The following is a 23,670-nucleotide window of genomic DNA, read 5'->3' as shown; positions in this document are numbered from 1 at the left end:
ATACACGTTTCCGCTAATGTAAAGATATGTTTAATCTGCCGCGCAACTGTCGCACTCGAAGTCTATTGAAACTGCGGTGTTTCCGACTTTCCATTTTACCATTTTAAAAAATTAGTGCGACCTTGTCCCTTAAAGGCCTTTGCTAATAAAAAGTAAATGTCCTACTGTCGCTTCAGAGGTCACACGCAAATCCACGCTTCTCATGAGCTCGTTTGAAACCCCGAAAGCTGCGCCATGCGTGGCGGTAAAGGGCAAGCGTCCGTCGCTTAAGCACCGGAGCTCTGACCCTGAGTTTAGCGACGCTGAAATGGACGGTACGACTGTCCAGAAGGATATTTATACTTCGTTCGATGTTCCGACTGTGTTTTTTTTTTGGCTCTAGATGCCGTGGATTTGGGTGAAAATGCTGTTTGGGCTCATTTGGAGGAACCTATTTATTCGGAAAAAGACGTAGAAGTCTTTCGACCAACCCAAAATGGGTCAAGTCTACCCGTATACTATACCAAAGGGTGGTTACCTTTTTCAGCGGATACTCTGTTTAATACACTTTTGGATGTACGGTACCGCACGTTGTGGGATAAGAATGTGCATCAGATTCACGTAATCGAGCATCAACATGTGAGCGACGTGATGTATTGTGCACTAAAATTACCGTGGCCTCTCGCGAATCGGGACTATGTCTACCGCCGTCGCGTGAAATTTTACCCCATTGAAAATACCTTTGTGGTCTTATATCAAGCTGCTCATCATGCCGACGCTCCAGCGACTAGGAACATTGTGCGCGTTGAGACGTGTACCCTCCGTTTGTGTATACGTAATCTCGCGAGTTCCAGAAATACGTGTGACTTTCATCTGGAGTACGAAGACGATACAAATTTTAGTATTCCAAATTATGGCATCAATTTGCTACTGCATACAATGCTACCATCGTTTATGACGGGGTTACGCAAAGCGTGTAACGGGTACGCTGACTTTATTAAAACCCTTGACAACAGCGCAACCTCGAAAATTCCTTCCGAGGTCGTCCGTCACCGCAGTACAGCGTCTTCTTTGGAAAGTGTCAGTCCGTTGTGCGGTATTACTACATCGGAGGTACGAAACCCCACGCGGACAAGCCCGCGACCTCAAAGCCCGTCGTTCAATCCACGCTTTATTAATAGCAAGTCGAAAGGGATGCGACGAGAAATGGATCAACCTAGTACTAACTATAAGACGGACGAGATTTCTCGTACGACTGTTGCCGTCTCGAACGAAGAAGTGCCTGTTATATCATCGTCTAGATCTACTGACGATAGTATTCAGGAAGGTTCTTGTCGAGCTTCTTCCTCGGCGACTAGCTTTTATTCACCTTTTGTCATGCCTTCATCCACCGCGTTTTCTTACACAAGCTCCGTCACATCGGCTCAGACAGTGCCACTCCTTAAAGTCGAAGCCGTGACGTCTGTAAATGATGATTTTGTCGTGCATTTTCAAAAGCAAAAGATTGGACTCCACTTGGAAACGGATTTATTCTCGAATCAAGTTTTCGTGGTGGACTGTGAAAAAGATAGTGAAGCTGCTGCAACGTGGAACAAGCGCATTGTTCCAGGAATCCTCGTGACTTCAATTAATGGGGTCTCGGTTCGAGACTTTTACTTTACCGATATCTTGAGTGAGATTCAACGCGCGAATCGACCCTTAACGTTGGGTTTTACGCATCCAAGTCGTGACGTTTCTTTCGAATCTCGTCGCTTTCAAGAACCTCCAAATGTCTTGCGATGCCTCCTTTCTCAAGATTCCAAAACGTTGATTAAAGCACTTTGTCCGCTTGATAACAATGGCGTCGTGAGTGCAGTCTTAAAATACGATTTCTTTGCTCCAGCGGCGTCGGTAAACGAGCGTGGAAATGGTAGTAGTCGAGTATTCGTACCACACATTGAAACCGAGCAAGTGTTTGTTCCTGCTGGTTCCGTGATCTACGAAATCAACGACGTTGTGGTGTTCAATTTGCCATTTCAGGAGATTCTTTGTTTATTACGCAGTCGTGACATGTCCGTCGTCACGTTTAAAGCTGGGATAACCATTAGTGGTCGAAGCAAACAACAACCGATGAAAAAAAGATCTCGGATTTCGCGGCACTTGACAAGACTGTTTCGAAAAAAACGACGAGATAACAATGCGAACCTTTCGAGCCAAACGACTTCCTTTGTCGAGCTTCAGTCGTCGAAAGTAAACACGGATCGATTCAAGGTCAACGAGACTGAATTAATCGATTTTTCGTCGATTCAAGTCACACTTACGAATCTCGAATGGGTCTGGCTACAAGTATTGCAATTGAAAAAGACCGAGCGACTCTTTTCAGCAGCGCTCTTACTTGATCGATTGGAAGTGTTTTTCACAGACATGAAGAGTGATACAACCCCTCTTTTGAACGCAACGGTTTACCAGCGTGTAAAAGACTCGATGTGTGCGCATGAAGAATTAATTGATCATATTAAAGCACGACGGGACTTGGGCGTGAAAGCATTAATGGAATTTCACGAATTGAATCAAGACGATGAATGGAACTTCGGTCAAACAATGTTTGGCGTCACGACGTCGTGGAAACCGGATCCTGACGGGTCCGTTTGGATTAAACTCGAAGGTTTTGTGGATAAGGTGGATGTGTTTAGTACCATTGCCGTCATTCGTGAAGTGGATCTCTATAGTAAATGGGCCCCGTTTTGCACGCACTCGGTGTTATTGCAGGAAATGGGACACGTCGAACTCGCGGCGTATTTATCCATTTCGTCTCCGTTTTTGCAGCGCGATACGATTCTTCACGCGTTTGGAATCAATGGTGTCTATGAACATGGTTGTTTCCTCTTACTTGGAGGCTCGGTGGACCAAGTGGCGATTACTAGCACTGTGGCCGTGCCGATTTTGCAAGGATGGAATGCTGGACGCATGGAAATCAAAGGCTTTCGAGCAATGATTGAGCCCCTTTCACGCATGCAAGCTCGTACGTGTATTGTTGCGAATATTGATCCCAAGTGTGCGATTCCAAAACCCATGCTGAATTATGGAATTAAGAAAATGGCTGGGATTTTGCTCTATTTGATTCGAAAAGAAGCGGAAAAGATTGAAATGGAGCAAACGAATTTGCAACCAAATGAATACATTCGCCGCATGCATAACGACCCAAGTGGGTTTTATACATGGTTACGACCCATTGTGGACAGGTTTTTTTACGAGCAAGCGCAACAGAATTTGCCAACGATGTTGTCGATGAATTCGAAAGTACCTCGCGGGAGTGACAGTTGCCGGAAAAGGGCTTTAGTTCACACTTCCGCGACACAATGTAGCCATGTGCAGACTGACACGGCAAATATACGCAGTGCTAATGGAATTAATACGTCAATTGAGACGCATAGAAATCCTACTGCGAATCGTTGGAGTGACTATCTCGACGACTTTGCAATCTGGCCGTATTTGTTGCTCTATGTACTTGCCAAAGGGTCGAATGGGCTGCCACTTCTCTATGCCTTGGGACTCAAATTTGTGTATACATGCGTATGTACGTGGCTTGCCGTACCTGGAGCATTCCCTCGAGCTGTGCGGCATTCAAAACGCATGCGCAATGAGCTTGTTCGTCTTCAATGGCAATGCGTGGTTTTAGCCGCAATTCTTGACGTTCTGAGCTCATATGCGGGGCGGTTCTGGACCCACTGGATCCAGTGCTATACGGAAGGAATGTTGTACGGTTCAGTTGCCAACGAGTTTTGCTTCTCTCGTTCGCCAATCAAATTGCGCGAAGCGGAACAGCTTGCTCTTTTAACCATCTGCTTTGTCTACGCCAGCGCCATCATCGGGATGCAAATAGCAGTGAAGTTGCAATAGTGCTTCTGAATAGAAATACCCATTTGCTAAGCAAAAATACCGATTTAAACAATACTCGTCGGTTATTATTCGTTGAGCAATAAATCGCGTCAGTATTCAAAGAGAGACTTGATGGTAGAAAAGGAGGAACGCAAGGGCTCGCTTGGTACGAAGCTGAGCCCCGTGCGCTTGATGCAACTGGCTTTTGCCGTGACAATCGTTTTTTCCATGATATACATGTACCAATTCGTGTCAATAAGTATCACGCTACATTCGGCAAAAACGTCCGAGGACTCAGACGAACGCGGCGTGGTGCGCAATCGCGTACTAGGCCACTCGGTGCTTCACCTCCAGGGTTTCGAAGCTGGCCACAAGTTTATCAGTGAATACGACGTCGAGACGCAAGGTCCATTGTATATTCTAGTCATGAGTGACGCGAACGAGGACGGACAATACTGGTGTCCAGACTGTGAACGCGCGAAAAAGCCCGTCATGGACGCATTTAATCGTGCGCCACGCGGTTCGCGACTTGTTGAAATTCGCGTAGGTTCGCATTCGTATTGGGCGAATTATATGAATGACTTTCGCCAGAACCAGCTGTTCTATCTCGATCATATACCGACTCTTTTGCGGTATGATGGCGGTGGCAACTCGTCGACTTTATTGACAGAAGAATTTTGTACCGACCCAAATTTGCTTGATTACGTGTTTCGAGTGAATAAGCCATTAGCTGGTAAACCGAATCGGAACAAGGTACTGACGATGGATACACCGAGAGACGTGATTAATTACGTTAGCACGTACGATAATAGCTACCCGCTGTTCTTGTATTTTGTGTCTGGATACCACGACTTTAATGGACGTCTATGGTGTCCGTATTGTGATCGCGCAGATGTTGTGGTGATGCATCATTTTAATTACACGGCACCTGACAAAGCGGTACTGGTACGCGTGGTCGTAGCACCGTCGTTTAGCAAGTGGAAAAAGAAAATTAATCCGTTTAAGCAACCGGAATTTCAGGAAAAAGTCGCGTCGATACAAAGTGTCCCCTTTCTTGGGTTTGTCAAGAAGGACGTCCCTGCAAATAAGGTCATTGTGCATCAATTTTTGCCAGATTACTCGGAGACGAAGAAACTACAGACGTTTTTAAAGAATAAACCACGGTTTATTCGGCCCCATTCGGGTTGATACCGGTATAATAGTAACAAAAAAAAAGTCTATCGTTGCAGTTTTTTTTAACTAGAAATGGGTCCATTGCAGTTAAATTGGGTACGTCCATTTTAACCATGCAAAATCGACGTCGCGGTCGTAACCCATGTCTGTGGGTACGTCGACATGTATGGGCAATCGCGATTACAACGCTTGTGTTATTTTACGGTGTATTTATGGTTCAAACGACCATGTGGGTACGTTCCTTTCGTGCTATAGCCGAGGAGAAATTAATCGAGGAAGCAATTAACGATGAAAGAACGCAGCTTTTAAATTCAGCGCAGATGATTGTGGACGAGGATACGACGTATGATATAAACGCACTTGATCGTATAGCCACGGAGATAGAAGCGCCTTTGGGAGATAAGAAAGTCTTTAGAAGTCGTTTGAATCATTCATTAAAAGGGTTGCTGATGGAGAATCCAGTCGAGAATGGATCAAGTACTGCCAAAAGGAGTGCATTGGAGGATTCTATGGAGAAGAATAAAAGCAAATTGATAAGTTTTTCACGTTTGAATTTGAAAAGAATGGATACTACTGCAGTTACAACTTTGAGTCCAAAGACAATTAACAATACCACGTATCACTTGTACACGGACGCAAAGAAGTTACCGATGGCTGACGAAAAACGAATGCAGCTAAATACTCAGGTTCCTGATGCGAGACGTAGCTTTGCGAATACTATTGTGAATCAAACCTTACCATTTATTCCTTTACTGAAGTCAAGACACTTTGATATGTCACGACTTGTATCCACACGAATCAATCAATTGACATTCGAGGAACGACATGACAAAGTCATTGGTTACAATGCTACGTTAGCGTATCTTGCATCGTACACAAAGCCTGTGAATTCATCTATTGAGGTATTTCTCTTCTTTACATGCAGCAATAGAAATGGTAGTATTAACGATTGGAATCCCAATTGCCGGATTGCTCGTGAAAAAGTCTATGCGATCTTTGCCAAATCGCCGTCAACCAATCGTCTTGTCACGATCTATGCAGGCCCGTATTGTGATTGGAATCATACAAACGCTTTTATGGAAGACAAAGATCTTCGTCTTAAGGCTCTACCTACAATTCTGCGTTGGGATGGGGGTACCCCTGGCGCGTTGCGTTCGACGTGGGGGGTTCTAGTGGATACTTCGATCTTGTTTGACCCGATTGTGCGCTATCTTTTTCGTACCCTTAATGCTCAAGACAGTATCTTCAGGAAGTCAGAAGTCGCGACGAAGGAGATTGTTACACTGGAGGGTTACGCGTCGTTTCGAGCGTTTACGAAAGGTTACGTTATGAAGGCAACAATGTATCCACTTTATATAATGATGATCTCAGGGCGATTACCACACAATAATCGCCTTTGGTGTCCATGGTGTCGACAGGCTGAATTGCCCGTGGAATATGCGTTTTACGCGTTTGCACCACCTCATGCAAAGTTGGTCCTAGTTGAAACGTTTGACAGACAAAGTGAGTGGCACGATCCAGAGAATCCATTTAAAGTGGACCCTCAGCTCGCAATGAAAGGCGTTCCGTGGTTCTATCGCATTTATCCAAGCCAAAAGGGTCAATTGCTTACATTTGAGCGTGTGAAGAAGAAATTTTACGTGCATGAGGATTTGCAAGAACTTTTTCAAGATTCGACTTTCGTTGTAAAGACTAAGAATTAAAAAAGAAGGTCGCATGGATTTTTTAATAAAGTTTTGCAGGGAAGCTCGAGGCTACCCAATTAAGTGCAGACGTAATTCTGATAACCTTTCTTTAGGTGCTCGATTATCTAAATTTAATAACCTAAATATAAAACGCAGTCAAAATTGCACCTTGTTCTTGTATCGAATATGTACGTGGCACCTTTAGAAGACGAACAATGTTGTCAAAAGGTCAACCTAGCATCTCTCGGCCCCAGCGATGGCTTATTGTAGCCGTAGGCATTGCCGCTCTATACTACATGATCCATTTTCAAGTATGGATATGGTCCTCCACAGTTGTCGTCGATATGCGCACGAACGTCATCACCGCCGAGAGAGATACCGTCGTTATTCAGCGCTCTTTAATCAAGCCAGTAGCGATAAAAACTTCGGATAAAATCAAACCCTCCGTCGTTGTTGCCGAGAAACCCGCGCCAGTTGCCATGAAAGTGGCAAATACGGCCAATCAGCCATCTGAATCGACTGTAGGACCATTTTTAAGGTCCCCGAAAAAACAAGAAACATCAAATTCGTTATCAATCGCAGATTTAAAAAACCCAATTTCTCAATTCCCATTTTCGGTTCCTAATCGTCACGATATTGTCTTTGGTTACGCTGCGGCAATAAAGTATCTCGCGAATTACAGTATCCCTGTAACTTCCAATGAGCGGCTTTTTTTGTTTTTTGTATGCGGTAATGAACATGGACAGGAAACAACGTGGCGAAAGATTTGCGTCGATGCCTCGACGGTAGTTTACAACGTGTTTGCCAAGTCTTCGGCACCAAATCGATTGGTTACGATTTACGCAGGGACGCAAATTGATTGGTCGTCTTCGAATGCGTTTTATAACGATGGGGATTTAAAAGTCAAGATGATTCCAGCGCTTATGGAATGGCATGGTGGCCGACCTCATGCAAAACGTGCAACATCGAATATGATGCTGGAAGAAACGATTTTATACGAACCATTGGTGCGGTATTTGTTTAAAACCACGGATCGTCCAGATTTATTGCTTCGTCCCGAAATGATTGCATCAAAAGAAATTGTCGTACTTCAAGGACATGCCCACTATCGGGAATACATTCAAGCCATTGCAACTGAACGAAATGTATTAATTACGATTCCAAAAGGAGAATTGTTTTTCTTTTTCATCTCGGGCCGCTTACAAGGTAATAACCGGTATTGGTGTCCGTATTGTCGGTACTCGGAGATCTCGGTCGAGTATGCGTTTTATGCATTTGCACCACCAGGATCACGACTTGTGAAAGTCGAAACCACCAACTCGTACGCGATTTGGAAGAATCCTACGAATGAGTGGAAATCCGATACAACAGTATCGTTGCGAGGCGTGCCGTGGATGTTTCGAGCCACGGTAGATACATTGGCGCACACGGTGAGTTTAAATCGTGTGATTGAGCGTTTTGATCACCCAGAAGCCATGCGAAGCATTTTTCAGAGCTAAATGTATAAAAACACAAATGTTTTTTATTGTAATTGTTTGTTATTCAAAATGTTGCGTGTATTTTTTTATACTCATTTTTTCATTGACTAAAATTGTAAAAGAGTCGAGTTACTAATGGAAGTGTCTCGGTATCGACCGCGTCGACGTCGCTATGGCGTTTCCCGACGTAAATTGACGAGCATCTGGACCCTCCTTGGTGGCGCTTTCTTTATCGTGTACTTGTTGTTTCTTTTGTACTGGCGTTTTGGTAATTTTGCGACGCTAGACGCGTCGATGACGTTCAATAATCTACGAAAATCAAGGCATTCGATTCAAATCCATCCTGACGATTTACTCCTCGATGATACGAATACAATACAGCGCCAACGGAAAGAACATACGCACCAACTTCCAATAAAAGCCGTAATTGCTACGTCTTCGCCACCTATTCTTCCAGTCGCAATAACTTCAGTTCCAATAAAATCACTTCGAGTATCAAAGAATTTCATACATTCGTCAACTTTAGAAAAAAATGCAACTTTGTCAGTACAAGAAGCGGAAAGAATTACAAACACATCGAAGAATCAAGCTAATTTTCAGCCACAAGCAGCTCCAATTCAATCGCTTTCCAATCCAATAACTGCGATTCCTGCCACATTCACTCGAAGGGAACAGTTCTCTTCTTTACGAAACGAGACCATTTCTGGATACACCGCGACACTCGAGTTCTTAAACGCCTATCAGTTTAATGCCAGCGAATCGCTCTATTTGTTTTTCGTATGTAGTGATGCCCTCTTTCAAGCGCACGATTGGTCGGAAGAGTGTCGTCAAAGCAAAAAGCACGTCTACAATATTTTTTCCCACTCTTCACGTCGTAATCGACTCGTAACAATCTATGCTGGATCCGAAAAGTATTGGACCCATCAAAATGCCTTTTACAATAATTTTAATTTAAAAATTAAAAGCGTACCTTCAATCCTAAAATGGGAAGGTCAGAAGAATCGGACATCTGGCATGCTTGTCCAAACATCGTTATACGACGAACCATTCTTAAGCTATCTCTTTCAAACGACGGATGAACGAAAGCTCTTGTTTCCCGCCAATGCAATCCAGCACAAGCAATTGATTACCATTCGCGGGTATGACGCCTATGTAGACACCATGACGCAATTTGAAAACGAAAACCACCCAGTGCCGACATTCGTTCTAATGGTTTCGGGTCGTTTTCCAAACAACAAACGTCCGTGGTGTCCATACTGCCGGTATTCGGAATTACCAGTTGAATTCGCATTCTTTTCGTATGCTCCTAAAAATGCTCGGATCTATCGCGTCGAAGTGACGGATTCGTACACGGAATGGATGGACCGAACCGAGTTTACCAATGACCCGAATCTACAGCTAAAGATTGTACCCTTAATGTACAAGATTGATCAAGTGCCACCAACGACGTCAAATGGCTCCACGTCGATCCACTTTTCGGCACATAAATTTCGATATGATCGATTAGCTCCCTTACGCGATTTCTTTTCGAGTTATACTTAACATGTTTTCCATGAAAAATGAGTGCAATAATTGTTATGCATACAATACGGTGATCAAAAAGGTCCCCATATTGCTAAATTTTCAGTATGCGTCTCCTGTTCGTGGGAAGCCATCCGACATGGCTCGGTTAAAGCGGTGTGAACGCCCATAGAGAGAGGATTCGGCCACTTGGTCGACAATGCCTCGTTCCACTAGAAATTCTAAATAACGTGCAAAAGTGACACTAAAAAATTCTTCAATACATTGCAATACAACGGTAAGTTCACACCCCATCCTGTCGGCTCGAATGCGAACATGTTGACGCAGACTTCTCACTGTAAAAAGACACCATCTTACAAACGCTTGCAATCGCACTTTGCGGTCATTAATCATCGTAGCATCTCTTGTCCTTCTCGACGCACTTGAGACACAAGGCGACTTCCATATGCGTCGAGACGGAAAAGGACTTTCAATAATGGAAGCCAATACATTCTCGCAAATGGGGCATCGGAACTCTTGACGACGGTGGCGTTGACTTAGGAGTTGTAAAAGTTGCTTGCGAAGGACTCGAAATTCGGAAAACCGATGATTTACGCGCCATTGTTGTTTACTTAAATGCACTTCGATCTCATAAAACACGACCCCGTCATGCTGACGGTCGAGCGCGTTTGTGACATGGGCCACGAAATAGTCGGAATATTCCGCGTCGTCCCGTAAGAGAAGCAAATTTTCTCTGCTATCTCGTACGCTTATCGAATGCAATTGGGGCTCGACTTTGTATTTCAAAGACGTTTGTCGCTTTCGTGCTTTCAAAGACGTTGCAAGACCGTAGTGAAGCCGTTGTGAACTCGTTTGAGCATCGATCGAATGGCTCCGCGAGAGCAAATTGCGAGCGGAGACACTACATTGCCTTAGTAACGTTGGGATCGTTTTCGACGTTCGAACGTCGCACTGTGGATTCTCAAAATCGTACGAGTTAAATGAAAAGAGCGAAGACCGTAGTCCTTCGTCTTGTGAACAAATGGTCGACACCGTCGAGCGCTTGGGCGACTTTGACGCACAAGACGTGTCGCTCGACCTCATACGGAATTAAAACTAACACTGGAGCGCCTAATTTCAGGACAAAAGGGAGGAAAAGTACCAGTGACGAAGAAGACTGCGACGTGCGTCATTGTCCTTTTTCGTAAGCCATCAACTGGACTTGAGGCAAAGGAACCGACACTATTTATAGAGAAAGATGGAGGACACGGGATGCTACTTGTCGTACGCAAAGTATCGAAAAGGTTCTGGATTCGAGGCAGAAAAGCGCAGTGCCACTGCCAGTGGTTCTAGTAAAGTTATTTTAATTCGTGCTTTTTAAATCCTTTGAATATTTATAGCTTTTCCGGACAACTTGGCACTTGGAGGCATTTCCCTAGCGACCTGACTCCTTTTTTTTGCATCGTGTCCAGTGAAAGAAACATTTGACTTTTAACATTTGTGTTGACAATGGATGAAAGGGCGTAAATTGTGGCTGTCGATAGGAAGTGACTTAACTACAACGGAACGAACGGTTATTCCTGTTAAGTAAAAGAGATATCTATATGTGGAGAGGAGCCCCACAAGACTCCAAACTCGCCAAATTTGGCGCACATTGACAATAGAAAAGATTTAATGCGATCGCCCCTGTCGATGTAGCCATTTGCTTATCCCCTATCAAACAGAATAGTGTGCTATTTTTAGGACAATATCGTAAAATCATGCAACAATGGCTAGCGCCATTGCAGCGACGCATGTTCGGGGTTTCCTCTAATGACTGGCGGCCACTTGTGGCGAATTTTCAACGCCAGGTCAAGGACAAGAGTACGTCGCTTGTGACTGAGGATATCGACCACGTCATCCGCGTGTGTCTCCAGCACGATCGCGTTCGAGAGGCAAGTGATGCCATTTGCCAAGGTGAAAAGCATGGCCTTGTGGCAACTTTTGAGTCTCATTTTCAAGTTTGTTATTCCTGGGCGGGCAAGGGCCATGCAGACCGGGCGTTGGCCATGATGCCGCAACTTTGTGCCCGATTTCGAAAAAGCAGTCATTTTGACCAATCAAAAAGCTACGATCCTCTGTTGGCGGTCTTCCAATCGCAAGGTGATTGGCGCAATACTCACGCGGCAATGACGCAAATGCACCAATTAGGGATCTCACCTTCGCTTGTTGCGTTTCGAAGAGTGATGGTAATTGCTGCAAAAGCACAACAAAGACATGTTTTGCAAAAGACAGTGGAGTTTGTAATGGCCAAATTTGTGGACATTTGGACAGATGGTCGTGCGCTTACTGATATATGCCAAGCTTTTTTGCAAGTTGGTGACAATCAACGTGTGATGGATATTTATAACCAATTGGATGGCAACTGGCTGGATACAAAAGGAAAAACGGCGCTATTTAATCAATTCTTGCTTGCTGCCATACGCAGTGGAGACGTTAGGAATGAAACAAAGCAACAACAGCACGATCAAGCGGTAAATGTGTCACTTGCAACAACGATTTTCCATCGGATGCAGAATTCTGAGCGAGCTTCTCCTGATGATTTTACGTTTGCGACGTACATGCGAGAGCTTGAAAAAGAGGGCGAGTGGGCTCGTGTATTGGATTTGTTTCAGACGATGGTAGACATGGAATCAACAACAAGTGTATTTAATGCATTATCTTGCTCGATAGTAATCCGAGCACTTCACATGCAAGGAGAGAAAGCAGATGCGAAAGAGCCAAGTCGTTCGATTTGTTTCCCTTCTTTTACGAATTCACAAAATTTGCCGTGTCAACTTAAGCAAAAATTGGCAAATGTGCTAAAGTTGCTTCGTACGATGCAACTCAAGAACGTTAACCATGCGTCGACGTTGATTGATACGCTTGATAAATATCATCTCTATACCCCTGCACGACAGATATTTCAGCGTGTATTGGACGCAAAGCTGCTTCACGAGACATTTTGGCGACGTAAAAATGGATGTGAGCTTGATTTGCATAGGTTTTCACGTGGCATGGCAAAGTGTGCCGTTGTTTTTGCATTTGACGAACTCACGCACGCGTTTGCAAAAGGTGCCGTGCTACAGGATGTTCGTATTATTACAGGCATAGGCAAGCACAGCCAGACTTTTATGAAGCCAGTACTACGGCACGAAATTGTCAAGTTACTCACTAAATCGAGTCGTCCACTTCTTTTGCCAACAATGCACGAAACGAATCCAGGTGTTTTACTTGTCCGTCGCAACGCGTTACAGAAATGGTTATTTAACGGAGGAACGATTCGATACTTTTGAAAAATACTAATATGTACGCACGCTGCTTTCTTCATTTTACCGTACAGTACCGTTTAATCCGATATACGTATAGAAAATTTACACTACCGAGTCCGAGTATACCTTACGTGTCACACACATCTTCAGGGTTTCTCGCATTGTATGCGCCATCGTATTTATTAAGTGCAAACATTCCATAGTGAGACTTGCTAGACCGGGTAAACGGAAAGAAAGCTAAAAAACCTCGGCTTTTAAAATATTGTGACAATCGTTAATTTTACATTTTTGTGCAGCGGGCATTTTTTTATTTCTAACAAGCGTCTTGATTGGCTGTTCTTAATATTATGCGCCCTCCTTCAAACCATTGGTCTTCGGCATTCTGCAACTGTTCATTAGCATGGCCTCCTCCGTCCTCTCCGATCGCGAGCTTCTCGATGGCTGCACCGCTCTTGATATTTTCGTTAAAAACAACAAGGGCCAAGGATACACGTACGATGATCTTATTCTCATGCCTGGCCACATAAGTTTCGGTGTTGACGCCGTGAATCTCGAAACCAAAGTCTCGCGCAACATTTCATTGCACTTGCCACTCGTATCGTCGCCCATGGACACTGTAACTGAGCACGCAATGGCCATTGGCATGGCCTTACATGGTGGTATTGGTATTATTCATTACAATATGACAATCGAGGAGCAGGTCAAGGAAGTGAATCTCGTCAAGAAGTTTAAAAATGGTTTCATTTCGAACCCCAAGTGTCTCTCCCCCGAAAACACTCTAGAAGACGTAGACCGTATCAAAGCAGAGTTTGGTTTTGCTGGGATTCCCATTACTCTTTCCGGCAAAGTCGGCAGTGTGCTCGTCGGTATTGTCAGCAATCGGGATATTGACTTTATCGAAGACCGCAAAACAAAGCTCAAGGAAGTCATGTCAAAAGATCTAGTGACTGCTCCTGAAGGCGTTTCGTTAAAAGAAGCCAACAGTATTCTACGCGAGAGCAAGAAAGGCAAGCTACCGATCATCAATACCAATGGTGAATTTGTCTCGCTCATTTCGCGTCGCGACTTGGTGAAAAGCCGTGATTTTCCGCACGCGTCCATGGACGCCAACCAGCAATTACTCGTTGGTGCAGCAATCGGTACACGCCCGAACGACCGCGATCGCTGCGCCGAGCTCGTCAAAGCAGGTGTCAATCTTATCGTCATTGACTCGTCTCAAGGAGATTCGACGTTTCAAGTTGATCTGATTCGGTGGATTAAAACCACGTATCCTCAGGTTGATGTGATTGGTGGAAATGTGGTCACGCGCATGCAATGCAAGCGACTCATTGATGCGGGGGCCGATGGCTTGAAAGTCGGCATGGGAGTGGGCTCTATTTGTACCACACAGGAAGTGTGCGCCGTCGGTCGTGCCCAGGCCAGCACTGTGTTTAATACTGCACGGTACGCGCGTCAATTTGGCGTCCCCGTGATTGCTGATGGTGGAATTGCCAGCTCGGGTCACATTGTCAAGGCCCTCACAGTCGGGGCTTCGGCCGTCATGTGTGGCTCGCTCTTTGCCGGTACCGAAGAGTCTCCGGGTCAATACTTTTTCCAAGACGGTGTTCGCCTTAAAAAATACCGTGGCATGGGCTCTATCGAAGCGATGACGGCGGGCTCCTCGAAGCGCTACTTTGCGACCCACGCTGCTGTCAGGGTTGCTCAAGGCGTGAGTGGAGCCGTTGTCGATAAAGGCTCACTAATGAAGTACGTGCCGTACTTGCAACAGGGCATTAAGCACGGTTTGCAGGATTTAGGCCAACTGAGTCTCGAAACAGTGCACGCGTCTTTATACGCCGGTGACCTTCGCTTCGAGTTGCGTACGCCTGCAGCTCAGCGTGAAGGAAATGTCCACTCACTCCACACGTACGAAAAGCGTTTGTTCTGAGGAACATACAAGAGATTCTGCCTATGCAAAGTTCTGGTATCTAAAGAAAAAACCGATATATAGTGCAGTCACTGAGCTCATAAGGCCGAAAACTGCATGGTAATATAAAGACCGACGTTTTGGATATCGTACGTTTTTTTAAAAACTTGTCTAAAACCCTCCTTTTTCTCGTTAAAACTACAAAACAAAACAAAGCTACAAAAAGTAATTCGTCCCAATCTCCTCGTGCTTATTAAAACACAGTTCGCTGGACATCTTGATAGCCGATCAAGCGCACAATTTTGCTACTGATATTCTGTTCCTTTGGAAACGACAATGTCTCGAGTTCGCTACGAGGAAAGGTACTCTGTAATTCCGGAAGAAGTGCACCGTAGGCTTTGCAATCACGTAAAGATAAACAACTCGTTTGTTCGTCTAACGTTTTCGCGGCCTTGACCATTGGCAACGACGTTAAAACCAACCGTCGCATGGCCACTTTCAACGTGCCATGTTTAAGCCCATCCGCTCGACACACGAGGGGAAACCAATCGTCAAAAGTTTCATTCACGGGCATGGCAAGACTAAAATGCACCTCCCCAAGATCCCGTTCGTCGCCACTGTGGACGAAAATATCAAGTGTACGCCGGTCAATTGAAGGAGTCGACGGCACCCAGAAGACAAAGCGTTCATTCACAATCGAGCTGCTTCGAGCAGTAGAATTCGACTTTCGACTCATGCTACCGAGCTGCATTGTGACACCAAAGAAAGGGGCACTAGTACTCTCAATGGCAAGGTCTCGCGCTTCCAATATGTCAACAACAATCAATTCACCGTACGGGCTGCCACATGTCGTATAACGAGGCACCCCATGTCGAGGTCGAGTGCACATGTTGTGGATATTGTTCGTCGCATTCTCCGCCGCTTCACGAGGATAAAACGTCGTCATGAGATTCACCGAAGCAAACAAAGACGACGAACTTGAACTCGAGGTGGCATCGGAAACGGAGCGTAAGGCCCTCCATGGCATGGACATGGGAGGTGGAAACGAAAACATTCGAGGGGAATCAACATATTGGGACGAAGCAGAATGACAAGTATTCACGGTAATTGGTAAAGTTGGGGCCATCGAGTCCAACAAAGACGAATTTGAGACCGTGAGAGATGCTGAAGACGTTGGCGACTTTAATGGATTCATGTCATCAAGCTCAGCTTCATGCTCGTTCAAAGTCCAATGAAGTTCGGTATCAGTTGTCGGTGTTTGAGGCGTGACGCTCTTCTCGACAATAAAATGGGGTCTTTCAATGTTTTCAAGTCTTTTGGATGGACCACCTTCTTGGCCATTGACATGATGATTGCCTAAGCTTCTCGAGCGACCGATTCGTATTGGCCACATGCTCTTGACACTTTTCATGATAACTATACACGTTGAGGTCCTTTCGATAATGACGATTTATCATGTGCAACGTCGACACCTTGTGCCTCTTGCGGTACGAGAACATCAATCAGGTAGAGGACAGGGCCTTGAAGCCTCCCCAGCCTCACCAGCTGATTTCTTCGGACTTTACAAGCTGATTTGCCTCGGACGTGTGAAAAATTTAATAAAAACCGCACATAGACCGATTTTTCAATTAAGGACCCTTCAGGTTTTGATAAAAATCCCCTCGGTTTTATATGATTGGTTAATTCTATGCGTGCATTGTACTAACCTTTGCCTAGGTAGGTAAAAGGATAGCATCGCGTTCGCTCGTTTGTGACTTTTCTTAATAAATTAAACACGGTTCGTTCATAACTCAAGAATATTCTATTCTGTAACTTAGCCGTAATATTTCACTCACAAGAACATTTTTATTCTAAAACCTAAGTCAATCAGCGCATTATAGGGTCACACCAGGCATAGGTACATTCGGCAGAATATCGCATGCCACCGATACCTCGTAACACAGCTGCATCGTGGCATAATCAATATGTATATCGAAATCGTCAACGTGGCGATATTTTTGTAGAACGACATGGTCGGCAAGCCCAGGTAAGACTTGAAAAGACATCTGCTAAGCGGCCTGAAGTAATATAGCAAGCTGTAATTTACCGCCAAGAGTCAGCGACAAATCGGCGCTTAAAGCATTTTTTTAGCCAATTGTCCATTCAAAATTCATAGTGAGCTAGAAAACCAGTCGAACTTTTAAAGCGCGAGCGTCTGATAGCCGTCTTCAGGGAGCCGGCCATATTCGCTGCTCCGTAATTACCAGCTTTGCTAACTCTTTTTTTAAATCCTCTATAAATCGTAATATTATGCTAAACTGGAAGCAATAAAGGCACAATTACTAGTCGGAAACCTCTTAGACCGCGTAGATCTCTTAAGCAGCAATGGGAACTGCATGACATTCGAGAATATTGACGTTTAAACCAAAACATCGCGGAAAACAATCCACACCATCCCCGATTAAAGATTTATGCGCACTCGCTTCTTCAACACCTCGCATAGCCAAGCCAGTGGAGGGGCAACATCGATGTTCCGGGCAACAAAATTAATATTTACAAATTTTTCAAGTCTCTCTTGGAAATTGGCCAATCATGTCGGATTTTACCAAAATTTGAGTGGAGATTAATGGTTTTCATAACAAACCACTTTTTTTATTTCTACAGATACATCACAAAAATGCATTCCCTCGTTCCCAAGAGTGCCAGATAAGGATGGCACATTCGTGCAAACGGTCTTTTTTTCTAATGGCTACCTAGCACAACAACCATACTTTCGCTGGTACTCGTTCATGGGTAAGAAACAAAACTCGGCCTCTCCATCCACACCACGCCAGAGTTTCGCCACATCCGCGAGCTCCATATCGTAGACGGGAAGTCCATTCACAGCGACCAAGACATCGCCAACGGTAATGGCTCCACTCTGTTGAGCCTGTTCTCCCGACACCAATCGACGGACAATCACCACGTCCGATTCTGGGTGTTTTGCAAACTCAATGCCAAGTCTTCGCTTTGAAGACAGGACCACGGTACACGCCGTCAAGAGCGATCGAATGTATTCAAGCGCAATTTCAAGACACGTCACAAAGTAAGCAATTTCCCCATGCAGACCACCGGAATCAAAATAAGTAATCAATTCCTTCAATGCAACTGGATCGCGCAAATGGGAGTGAATAAGCACGTAAATAAACGCCGGAATAAATGCATCGGCACTCATGGGTGCTTCGGTTGGGTGTTCGGTATGAAAAATCGCGTAAATCTCTTTGCACGCCGTTAACATTTGATCCCGTTTCATGTAGGGCAAACTCACTTTATCCACTTCGCGCAACTTGACACACGCCGAAAACCATCGAGACGACGATTCACTACCTGGTCCAATCCCAAAGAATGCTTGCGATTTACTGCGTAGAATTTCAATCTTGCCTTTCAAAACCTTGGCATCTTCTCGTGTCTGGGCTCGGACATTTGTTAAAATGGCGCGATATAACGGAAACAAGATCCGCTCTTCGACCTGTTCGTGCACAATTGTCTGAATCTGATCCGTCATTTCGCTAATCAATTCATTGTCGTGATTGCGCGTCGACGACGTGGTGCGTTTCATAATGTCCTTGACTTCTTCGTCTTCTGTTTCGCTCGTCGAGCCACTCGGTGGTTGTGCAATGCCTGCCAATAGCTGAAGTTCTTTCAAACGCGTATGAAGCAGATAATTGGACAATCCATTCATAAACTTTCGCACTGTCGTGTTAGCTACGGGATGATTCGCGTGTTCCTTTAAAAAAGCAGCAGACGTCGAGCCTTCTGGCGAGTAAGGAGATGCCAAGAGCAGCTGCACTTCGCGTGCCACGTCCACCATTTCATCGTCAGTATTGGAAATAAAAGAAGACATACAGCGTCGACAGACACCATCAATGGCTTCCCCCCCTTGACTTAACGCACCACACTTGCACAACCGACCAATGTCCGAAGCTCTCAACGGAATGGCAAATTCGTGAACATCCAGAGCTGTTGCGCTTATGGCATTGGTAGGACCGTGACTTGCACCAACCGAAGCGAGAGCAGCAAGCCAGAGCGACCGCTCTTCTTGACTATCTGCATGCAACGACAAGATGCGAGTCGGTGTACAGATTTGAAAACTATGTCGTTCACCTGTTTTAAGCGTATCAACAGGCGACACACGAGCTTGCGAGACATCAATCGAGCCTTTCCGAGAGCCGCTTTGAGGGTGAGCAAAGTACGAAAGCGTCGTATTCGAGAGCTCAAACCACCGACGTTTGGTAGATTTTACCATTCGACCACGCTTTCGTAACCATCCCGAAACAAGGATTAATTCGCCTTTATCCGCATTGTCACTATGCTGTTTTTTCAATTTTGCCGTCTTCGCGCCTTGAGGAAGCACGTGCACATTATGTTCCTGTAGTTTTCGAATCCAAACGTCACGGTCGTGATTGTCCAACGCATACAAAACCATTGTGTAGCTCCCTTGGGCAAATTTAAAGCCACTATGTAGCATACACTGAACCGTACTCTTTCGTGTCAAATCAAGTCGACCACGCACTTCCGTCGCGTCATGAGCATCGTGGTAAATCAATTCATTATCAACAATACAAAAGAGTCGACGCTTGAAATTTCGGAGCCCGTGACCGCGTTTCATGAGCCATCCCGAGTGACGTACAACCGGCTTGTATTCCAGCACCCATCGTCGACTTTGACAGAGTCTCTGTGCTTGGCTTGGCAAAGGTCGAGCACTGCTTCCTGTGGACTTGACCATGGTACTTGTCGCGCGTTCTGTCCACATTTCAATGTCCCTAAAACAACAAGTCACGCAATGAATCCTCTGACTTGAGATCCTTTTTTTTTAAAAATAGCACAATTGACGCGTACCGCTGGCTTGGACGGGTAACGAGAACTACTTGTCTAGACTCACACACGCTCTCCATAAGCTCTGACGACGCACGCTTTGATCGATCCACTGTCGGTTTGGATTGGAGCGTCACGTTTGTACTTACAGGCTCGTCCGACAACTCAATCGATTGAAATGGTTCATCAAGTGGTACTTGAGTATTCGTCGCGGAGCTTGTATCCGCGGTTGTGATAATTAATGGCGCTTCAGCGGCGTCGAGGCTACAGCGCATTGTCCGTGTGCTGCCGTCATCTCCTGATTTCGATGCGAGTAAACAAGGTCGACGCTTTTCATGCGGTTCTCGACCGTCAATGTCTTCTTCGTTCACTTGACTTGTTTCGACAAATTCCATGGCACTGTCGTTAGCATGATTCTGTTGAACGCGGTCGTTTTGCTTTGTCTCGAGGAGAGTGATAAGAAGTCGTGGATTCACAGTTGGAATTGTCTTTTGACTGATAGGAGTCTGCAGCCGACTGGACTTGGGCTCTCGAGCCGTGGCGGTCGCGTCCTCGGACGTACTAAACGCATTTAAACCGATCGTGCCGACGCTGTCGTCGTCTCCACCCTCATTTAATGTCTCGCGTAGCCGTAGCTGGAAGACTTCAATGTTCTGGCGGCAATGGGACCCCATTGTCATGGTTCAGCGCGCACTCTTGTGTTAGGAATAGCACCACACGCCTTCAGCTGGACGACTCTCGCGTGCTATTGCTGTACAGGGGTACACCAAGGAGCCAATCGCAACGAGGTGGGTTGGGGGAAAGCTTGTGGAGTCGAACAGATGGAGAGCAGCACTGCGCACTTAGAGAGCAGGCTTTAGAATGTACTGCATGGACGACTTTTACGCGATGGTTATCCCGTTGAGTCACGCTTTCGGCAGGTGTGGGGTATAATTATTACGTAGAGAGTGATTATTGTGGCAATTCCTAGTTAAATGCGAAACTATCTTTGGAGCGGAACCAAGCCCCGTTGCTATTACTTCTATTTATTCGTTACATACAGTCAACATGCACTAACTCACGTTGTCGCGCATTTATTACAAAACCCATTTAAGAGACTCGAGGGAAAAAAAAAGGAATTGTAATACGAGGCAAAAAAGGTAATTTAAAAAAGCTACACAACACAAATTGGTGTAAAATTGGATACAACTAAAAGTGAGGCACATTTCTGAGTCATTTTCTTACATTCCAACGACGATTATTATACACAATTGTCAATCGCTGCTTCCTTCGCAACACTGCAACGATACCGTCTCATCCACTCGAAAACTTGTGGTTATCATCCAATATTGAGCATTCTCCGCAAATCTTGGGTCATTGATACCTCAATGGACATTGGAGCAGCTGTTGCCACGTCTGGAGGCACTGCTAGTCTTGACGGCAGAGACTGAGGTGGCCCTTTGGGGAGAGAACAAGCAATTGGTGCACTTGCATGATTCGAAGATAGGGGATTTAGTGGTAGAGGGACTGCTGGAGCCTTGGCAACGAGATTGAGACAGCTGGCGTTACTGTTCGTACATTCGGCATTGATTAGAAATGGTGGCATTGGCAGCTCCGCCGGATCAGGAGACGACTGGAACGCTGACCAAGCCCATTTTCCCGAAGCTGATAGCTGTTCTTTTTGTTTTGATTGTGTGCTGCTATTGCCAGTGGTTGGATTCCCATTTTTACTTTTTACCTTCTTTGACGATACTCCGTGTGTTGTAGATGCTTCCTCGTCTTTATTGTTTTTTCGTCGCGAATTCGACTGACTTTTTGGCTTTAATCCTCGCTTATTTAATGTGCTGTGCACACCATCTAAAGCAAAAATTACAGCACAATTAAGCTTTTATGGGACGGGATTCAGATACACATAGAAGCTGGAATACAATCAATTTTGCAAAAATACCTCGTAAGGAATTACTTTCCATCCCCATGGAATTTAAATGATCTGGCACGTTGCTGGACAGCATCATGGTAGGCGTGAGCAGCAGTTTGCTACCACCGTCCGTCTTTATATCTTGGTTTGCCAATTTTACTGGCTTTAATCCCTTTTGGTCCGACGGGTACACAAAGTAACCCAGCTCTTTATCCCACACACGAGCGTCAATGTCCATCTCTTCCCGCTCGTCATTCCCCAGCTGAAGCGAGTCATTGAGATTGTTATCGCTGTCAAAAAATGGCACCAGTGGGCGCCCTACTAAGTCCCGTGACGTCATTTCTGTCGAGTTGCAACGCAAAACTAAGGGCTCTTACAACGCTTAAGGTGCACAAAAGCCTTCTTTCTTACAGCGAATGTTACCTTTCTTGACTTGATGGATGGAACAGCCCCTCGAATAACGTCGCAGCTAAGTATCCTCCTGTCGTAGATTAAATCGGATATGTAACCCTGGGCCTGGCTTCTTATTTGTTTTTTTAAACCGATTGATCTGATTTGTTAAAACGTTTAAGCTAAAACAGCTTCTGACTTGAAGAAAATACCGGTATACCCTTCGAGGATATACCGCTCCTAATTATAGCTCTTTACTTGAAGACGAAAGTATTTAGCCACTACACCAAGCAGAAACTCGACAGAAAATTGCAGATGATCTCCATCCGTGGACAAAAAGTGCACCTTGCCACCCTTATCCAATGTCTGTAGCCCAAACAAGTCTTCCTGGTACCACCTCGTTTCATTAAATTCGAGAACATGCTTGTACGGGTCCCCATCGCGGTACATTCCGAACCACTCCGATTCCTTTGGCCATACTTGCGTATCCTTACTAGCTCGAACGAGCACAAGACTTTGCAATTGTATAAAATTCTCTTTATACGTCTGATTCAGAGACGCTTTTTCATTATTGAGATCGGGGAGAAATTCCGCTATGCCAGAAAGAAGCTGTTAGAATATAGTATCACTCTTCACTTCTACAAAACGTACCATGCTTTAAGTATGCGCTTATGCGAAGAGGGTCACGGAAATAATTTGCTTGGGCGAGACGCTCTGCAATCAATTGAAATGCTCAGCGACTACAGATCGGTCATGCATGTAAAAGTGTATACCTTGAACTCGTTTTGCATAAGCTGCTTCTCCAATAAGCTACAGCCGTAACAAATTATGTTAGTGGTATGGTATTATTATAAGGTCTACAAACGCAAGTAACCTCATCAATTCCCTTGCAAATAAAATTAAGCGGGGAGCATCGCGGAAGTCCGCCGACGCCAGCAAGCGGACCATGAAAAGATATAAATTTCCGTACAGGAGGGTCGTTAAAGCGCTCAATGTAAGCGCGGATCAATAAATTGCCCTAAATAAAATACAAACGGTCATATTCGTCACATATTTGCTTCACACTTTATAATCAATCACCTGAGAGAATCCAATTGCATTAAATCCATTCGCCAAATGTGGATCCTATCAAAAACAATTTTTATCACAGTGACGACAAATCAGACTTTTACGTCAACACCGATTTTTTCTAGTCTCTTACCTTTCGCACAATATTAGCAAACCTATCAGTCTGATTATTCATCGAGACGAAGAAGCTATTATACACATCTTCGGTAACGGATTCTCCAAGCTGCACGCTTGCCACATAAACTCCGAGATAGTCTGCGATAGCCTATCGTCAATTTATCGTCATGTCATCTATCTTGATCTATAAATAAAGCTAGCAAAACCTTTTGAATTCGTAGCATTCCCCCATTTTCGGCAGCATCACCCATTCCATGCATGAGTACGACTGGCAAATCTGTCATCTGCTGGAACACTAGCGTCTTTTTCTCCACTGCTTTTAACTGCAATGTCTCAACATCCTGAAAATACTTCTCTGATGCTTTAGTTATAAACGCAAATTGCACGAGTATCAGCCCTGCCGTCGCGAACGCCACATACAGGAGCATCTTCCTTTCTCGATCCGTTAGATTAATCATCCCAATAAACTAATTCGCATAAGTACGATAGTAAAAGA

The 23,670-nt window shown here is 44.9% G+C and overlaps 12 protein-coding genes across 12 annotated transcripts; 7 read left to right on the top strand and 5 right to left on the bottom strand.

Moving 5' to 3' along the window:
- Positions 1–202: 202 nt before the first annotated feature.
- Positions 203–3,858, top strand: CCR75_004714 (uncharacterized protein; the record flags this gene model as incomplete). The annotated part of the gene is made up of 2 exons (XM_067962800.1): positions 203–314; positions 383–3,858. The coding sequence occupies 2 exons, from the start codon at positions 203–205 to the stop codon at positions 3,856–3,858; spliced, it is 3,588 nt and encodes a 1,195-aa protein (XP_067823051.1).
- Positions 3,859–3,969: 111 nt separating this feature from the next.
- CCR75_004715 (uncharacterized protein) lies at positions 3,970–5,025 on the top strand (the record flags this gene model as incomplete). The annotated part of the gene is made up of 1 exon (XM_067962801.1): positions 3,970–5,025. The coding sequence occupies one exon, from the start codon at positions 3,970–3,972 to the stop codon at positions 5,023–5,025; it is 1,056 nt and encodes a 351-aa protein (XP_067823050.1).
- Positions 5,026–5,123: 98 nt separating this feature from the next.
- Positions 5,124–6,713, top strand: CCR75_004716 (uncharacterized protein; the record flags this gene model as incomplete). The annotated part of the gene is made up of 1 exon (XM_067962802.1): positions 5,124–6,713. One exon carries the CDS (start codon positions 5,124–5,126, stop codon positions 6,711–6,713), a length of 1,590 nt encoding a protein of 529 aa, XP_067823049.1.
- A 197-nt stretch (positions 6,714–6,910) lies between these two features.
- CCR75_004717 (uncharacterized protein) lies at positions 6,911–8,194 on the top strand (the record flags this gene model as incomplete). Its single annotated transcript, XM_067962803.1, has 1 exon — positions 6,911–8,194. The coding sequence occupies one exon, from the start codon at positions 6,911–6,913 to the stop codon at positions 8,192–8,194; it is 1,284 nt and encodes a 427-aa protein (XP_067823048.1).
- Positions 8,195–8,308: 114 nt separating this feature from the next.
- Positions 8,309–9,715, top strand: CCR75_004718 (uncharacterized protein; the record flags this gene model as incomplete). The annotated part of the gene is made up of 1 exon (XM_067962804.1): positions 8,309–9,715. The coding sequence occupies one exon, from the start codon at positions 8,309–8,311 to the stop codon at positions 9,713–9,715; it is 1,407 nt and encodes a 468-aa protein (XP_067823047.1).
- Positions 9,716–9,796: 81 nt separating this feature from the next.
- On the bottom strand, positions 9,797–10,777 carry CCR75_004719 (uncharacterized protein; the record flags this gene model as incomplete). Its single annotated transcript, XM_067962805.1, has 1 exon — positions 9,797–10,777. One exon carries the CDS (start codon positions 10,775–10,777, stop codon positions 9,797–9,799), a length of 981 nt encoding a protein of 326 aa, XP_067823046.1.
- A 656-nt stretch (positions 10,778–11,433) lies between these two features.
- On the top strand, positions 11,434–12,987 carry CCR75_004720 (uncharacterized protein; the record flags this gene model as incomplete). Its single annotated transcript, XM_067962806.1, has 1 exon — positions 11,434–12,987. One exon carries the CDS (start codon positions 11,434–11,436, stop codon positions 12,985–12,987), a length of 1,554 nt encoding a protein of 517 aa, XP_067822594.1.
- A 376-nt stretch (positions 12,988–13,363) lies between these two features.
- Positions 13,364–14,890, top strand: CCR75_004721 (uncharacterized protein; the record flags this gene model as incomplete). The annotated part of the gene is made up of 1 exon (XM_067962807.1): positions 13,364–14,890. One exon carries the CDS (start codon positions 13,364–13,366, stop codon positions 14,888–14,890), a length of 1,527 nt encoding a protein of 508 aa, XP_067822595.1.
- Positions 14,891–15,122: 232 nt separating this feature from the next.
- CCR75_004722 (uncharacterized protein) lies at positions 15,123–16,280 on the bottom strand (the record flags this gene model as incomplete). The annotated part of the gene is made up of 1 exon (XM_067962808.1): positions 15,123–16,280. One exon carries the CDS (start codon positions 16,278–16,280, stop codon positions 15,123–15,125), a length of 1,158 nt encoding a protein of 385 aa, XP_067822592.1.
- A 401-nt stretch (positions 16,281–16,681) lies between these two features.
- Positions 16,682–20,376, bottom strand: CCR75_004723 (uncharacterized protein; the record flags this gene model as incomplete). The annotated part of the gene is made up of 2 exons (XM_067962809.1): positions 16,682–19,650; positions 19,727–20,376. 2 exons carry the CDS (start codon positions 20,374–20,376, stop codon positions 17,598–17,600), a joined length of 2,703 nt encoding a protein of 900 aa, XP_067822593.1. The 3' UTR covers positions 16,682–17,597.
- A 450-nt stretch (positions 20,377–20,826) lies between these two features.
- Positions 20,827–22,064, bottom strand: CCR75_004724 (uncharacterized protein). Its single transcript, XM_067962810.1, has 3 exons — positions 22,011–22,064; positions 21,630–21,941; positions 20,827–21,538 (listed from the first exon to the last, which is right to left on the bottom strand). Exons 2-3 carry the CDS (start codon positions 21,937–21,939, stop codon positions 21,021–21,023), a joined length of 828 nt encoding a protein of 275 aa, XP_067822598.1. The 5' UTR covers positions 21,940–21,941; positions 22,011–22,064; the 3' UTR covers positions 20,827–21,020.
- A 38-nt stretch (positions 22,065–22,102) lies between these two features.
- Positions 22,103–23,666, bottom strand: CCR75_004725 (uncharacterized protein). Its single transcript, XM_067962811.1, has 7 exons — positions 23,381–23,666; positions 23,191–23,322; positions 23,070–23,114; positions 22,864–23,007; positions 22,763–22,799; positions 22,641–22,703; positions 22,103–22,582 (listed from the first exon to the last, which is right to left on the bottom strand). The coding sequence occupies exons 1-7, from the start codon at positions 23,630–23,632 to the stop codon at positions 22,230–22,232; spliced, it is 1,026 nt and encodes a 341-aa protein (XP_067822599.1). The 5' UTR covers positions 23,633–23,666; the 3' UTR covers positions 22,103–22,229.
- Positions 23,667–23,670: the final 4 nt, after the last annotated feature.

The sequence above is a fragment of the Bremia lactucae genome, linkage group LG1 (assembly GCF_004359215.1).
Source record: "Bremia lactucae strain SF5 linkage group LG1, whole genome shotgun sequence".
Classification (NCBI taxonomy): Eukaryota; Oomycota; class Peronosporomycetes; order Peronosporales; family Peronosporaceae; genus Bremia; species Bremia lactucae.
The sequence above is the reverse complement of the archived record's forward strand: the minus strand, read 5'-3'. Positions and strand labels throughout refer to the sequence as shown.

Bases quoted from the DNA above. Each gene is read 5' to 3' on its own strand.
- CCR75_004724 (XM_067962810.1), bottom strand. From the start codon at position 21,939: ATGACGTCACGGGACTTAGTAGGGCGCCCACTGGTGCCATTTTTTGAC. The intron at 21,539-21,629 runs GTATTTTTGCAA...TTTTTGCTTTAG, and splicing joins GGAAAGTAATTCCTTACGAG to ATGGTGTGCACAGCACATTA.
- CCR75_004725 (XM_067962811.1), bottom strand. From the start codon at position 23,632: ATGATTAATCTAACGGATCGAGAAAGGAAGATGCTCCTGTATGTGGCG. The intron at 23,323-23,380 runs GTTTTGCTAGCT...AATTGACGATAG, and splicing joins GAATGCTACGAATTCAAAAG to GCTATCGCAGACTATCTCGG. The intron at 22,800-22,863 runs GTTACTTGCGTT...TTACGGCTGTAG, and splicing joins TTTGCAAGGGAATTGATGAG to CTTATTGGAGAAGCAGCTTA.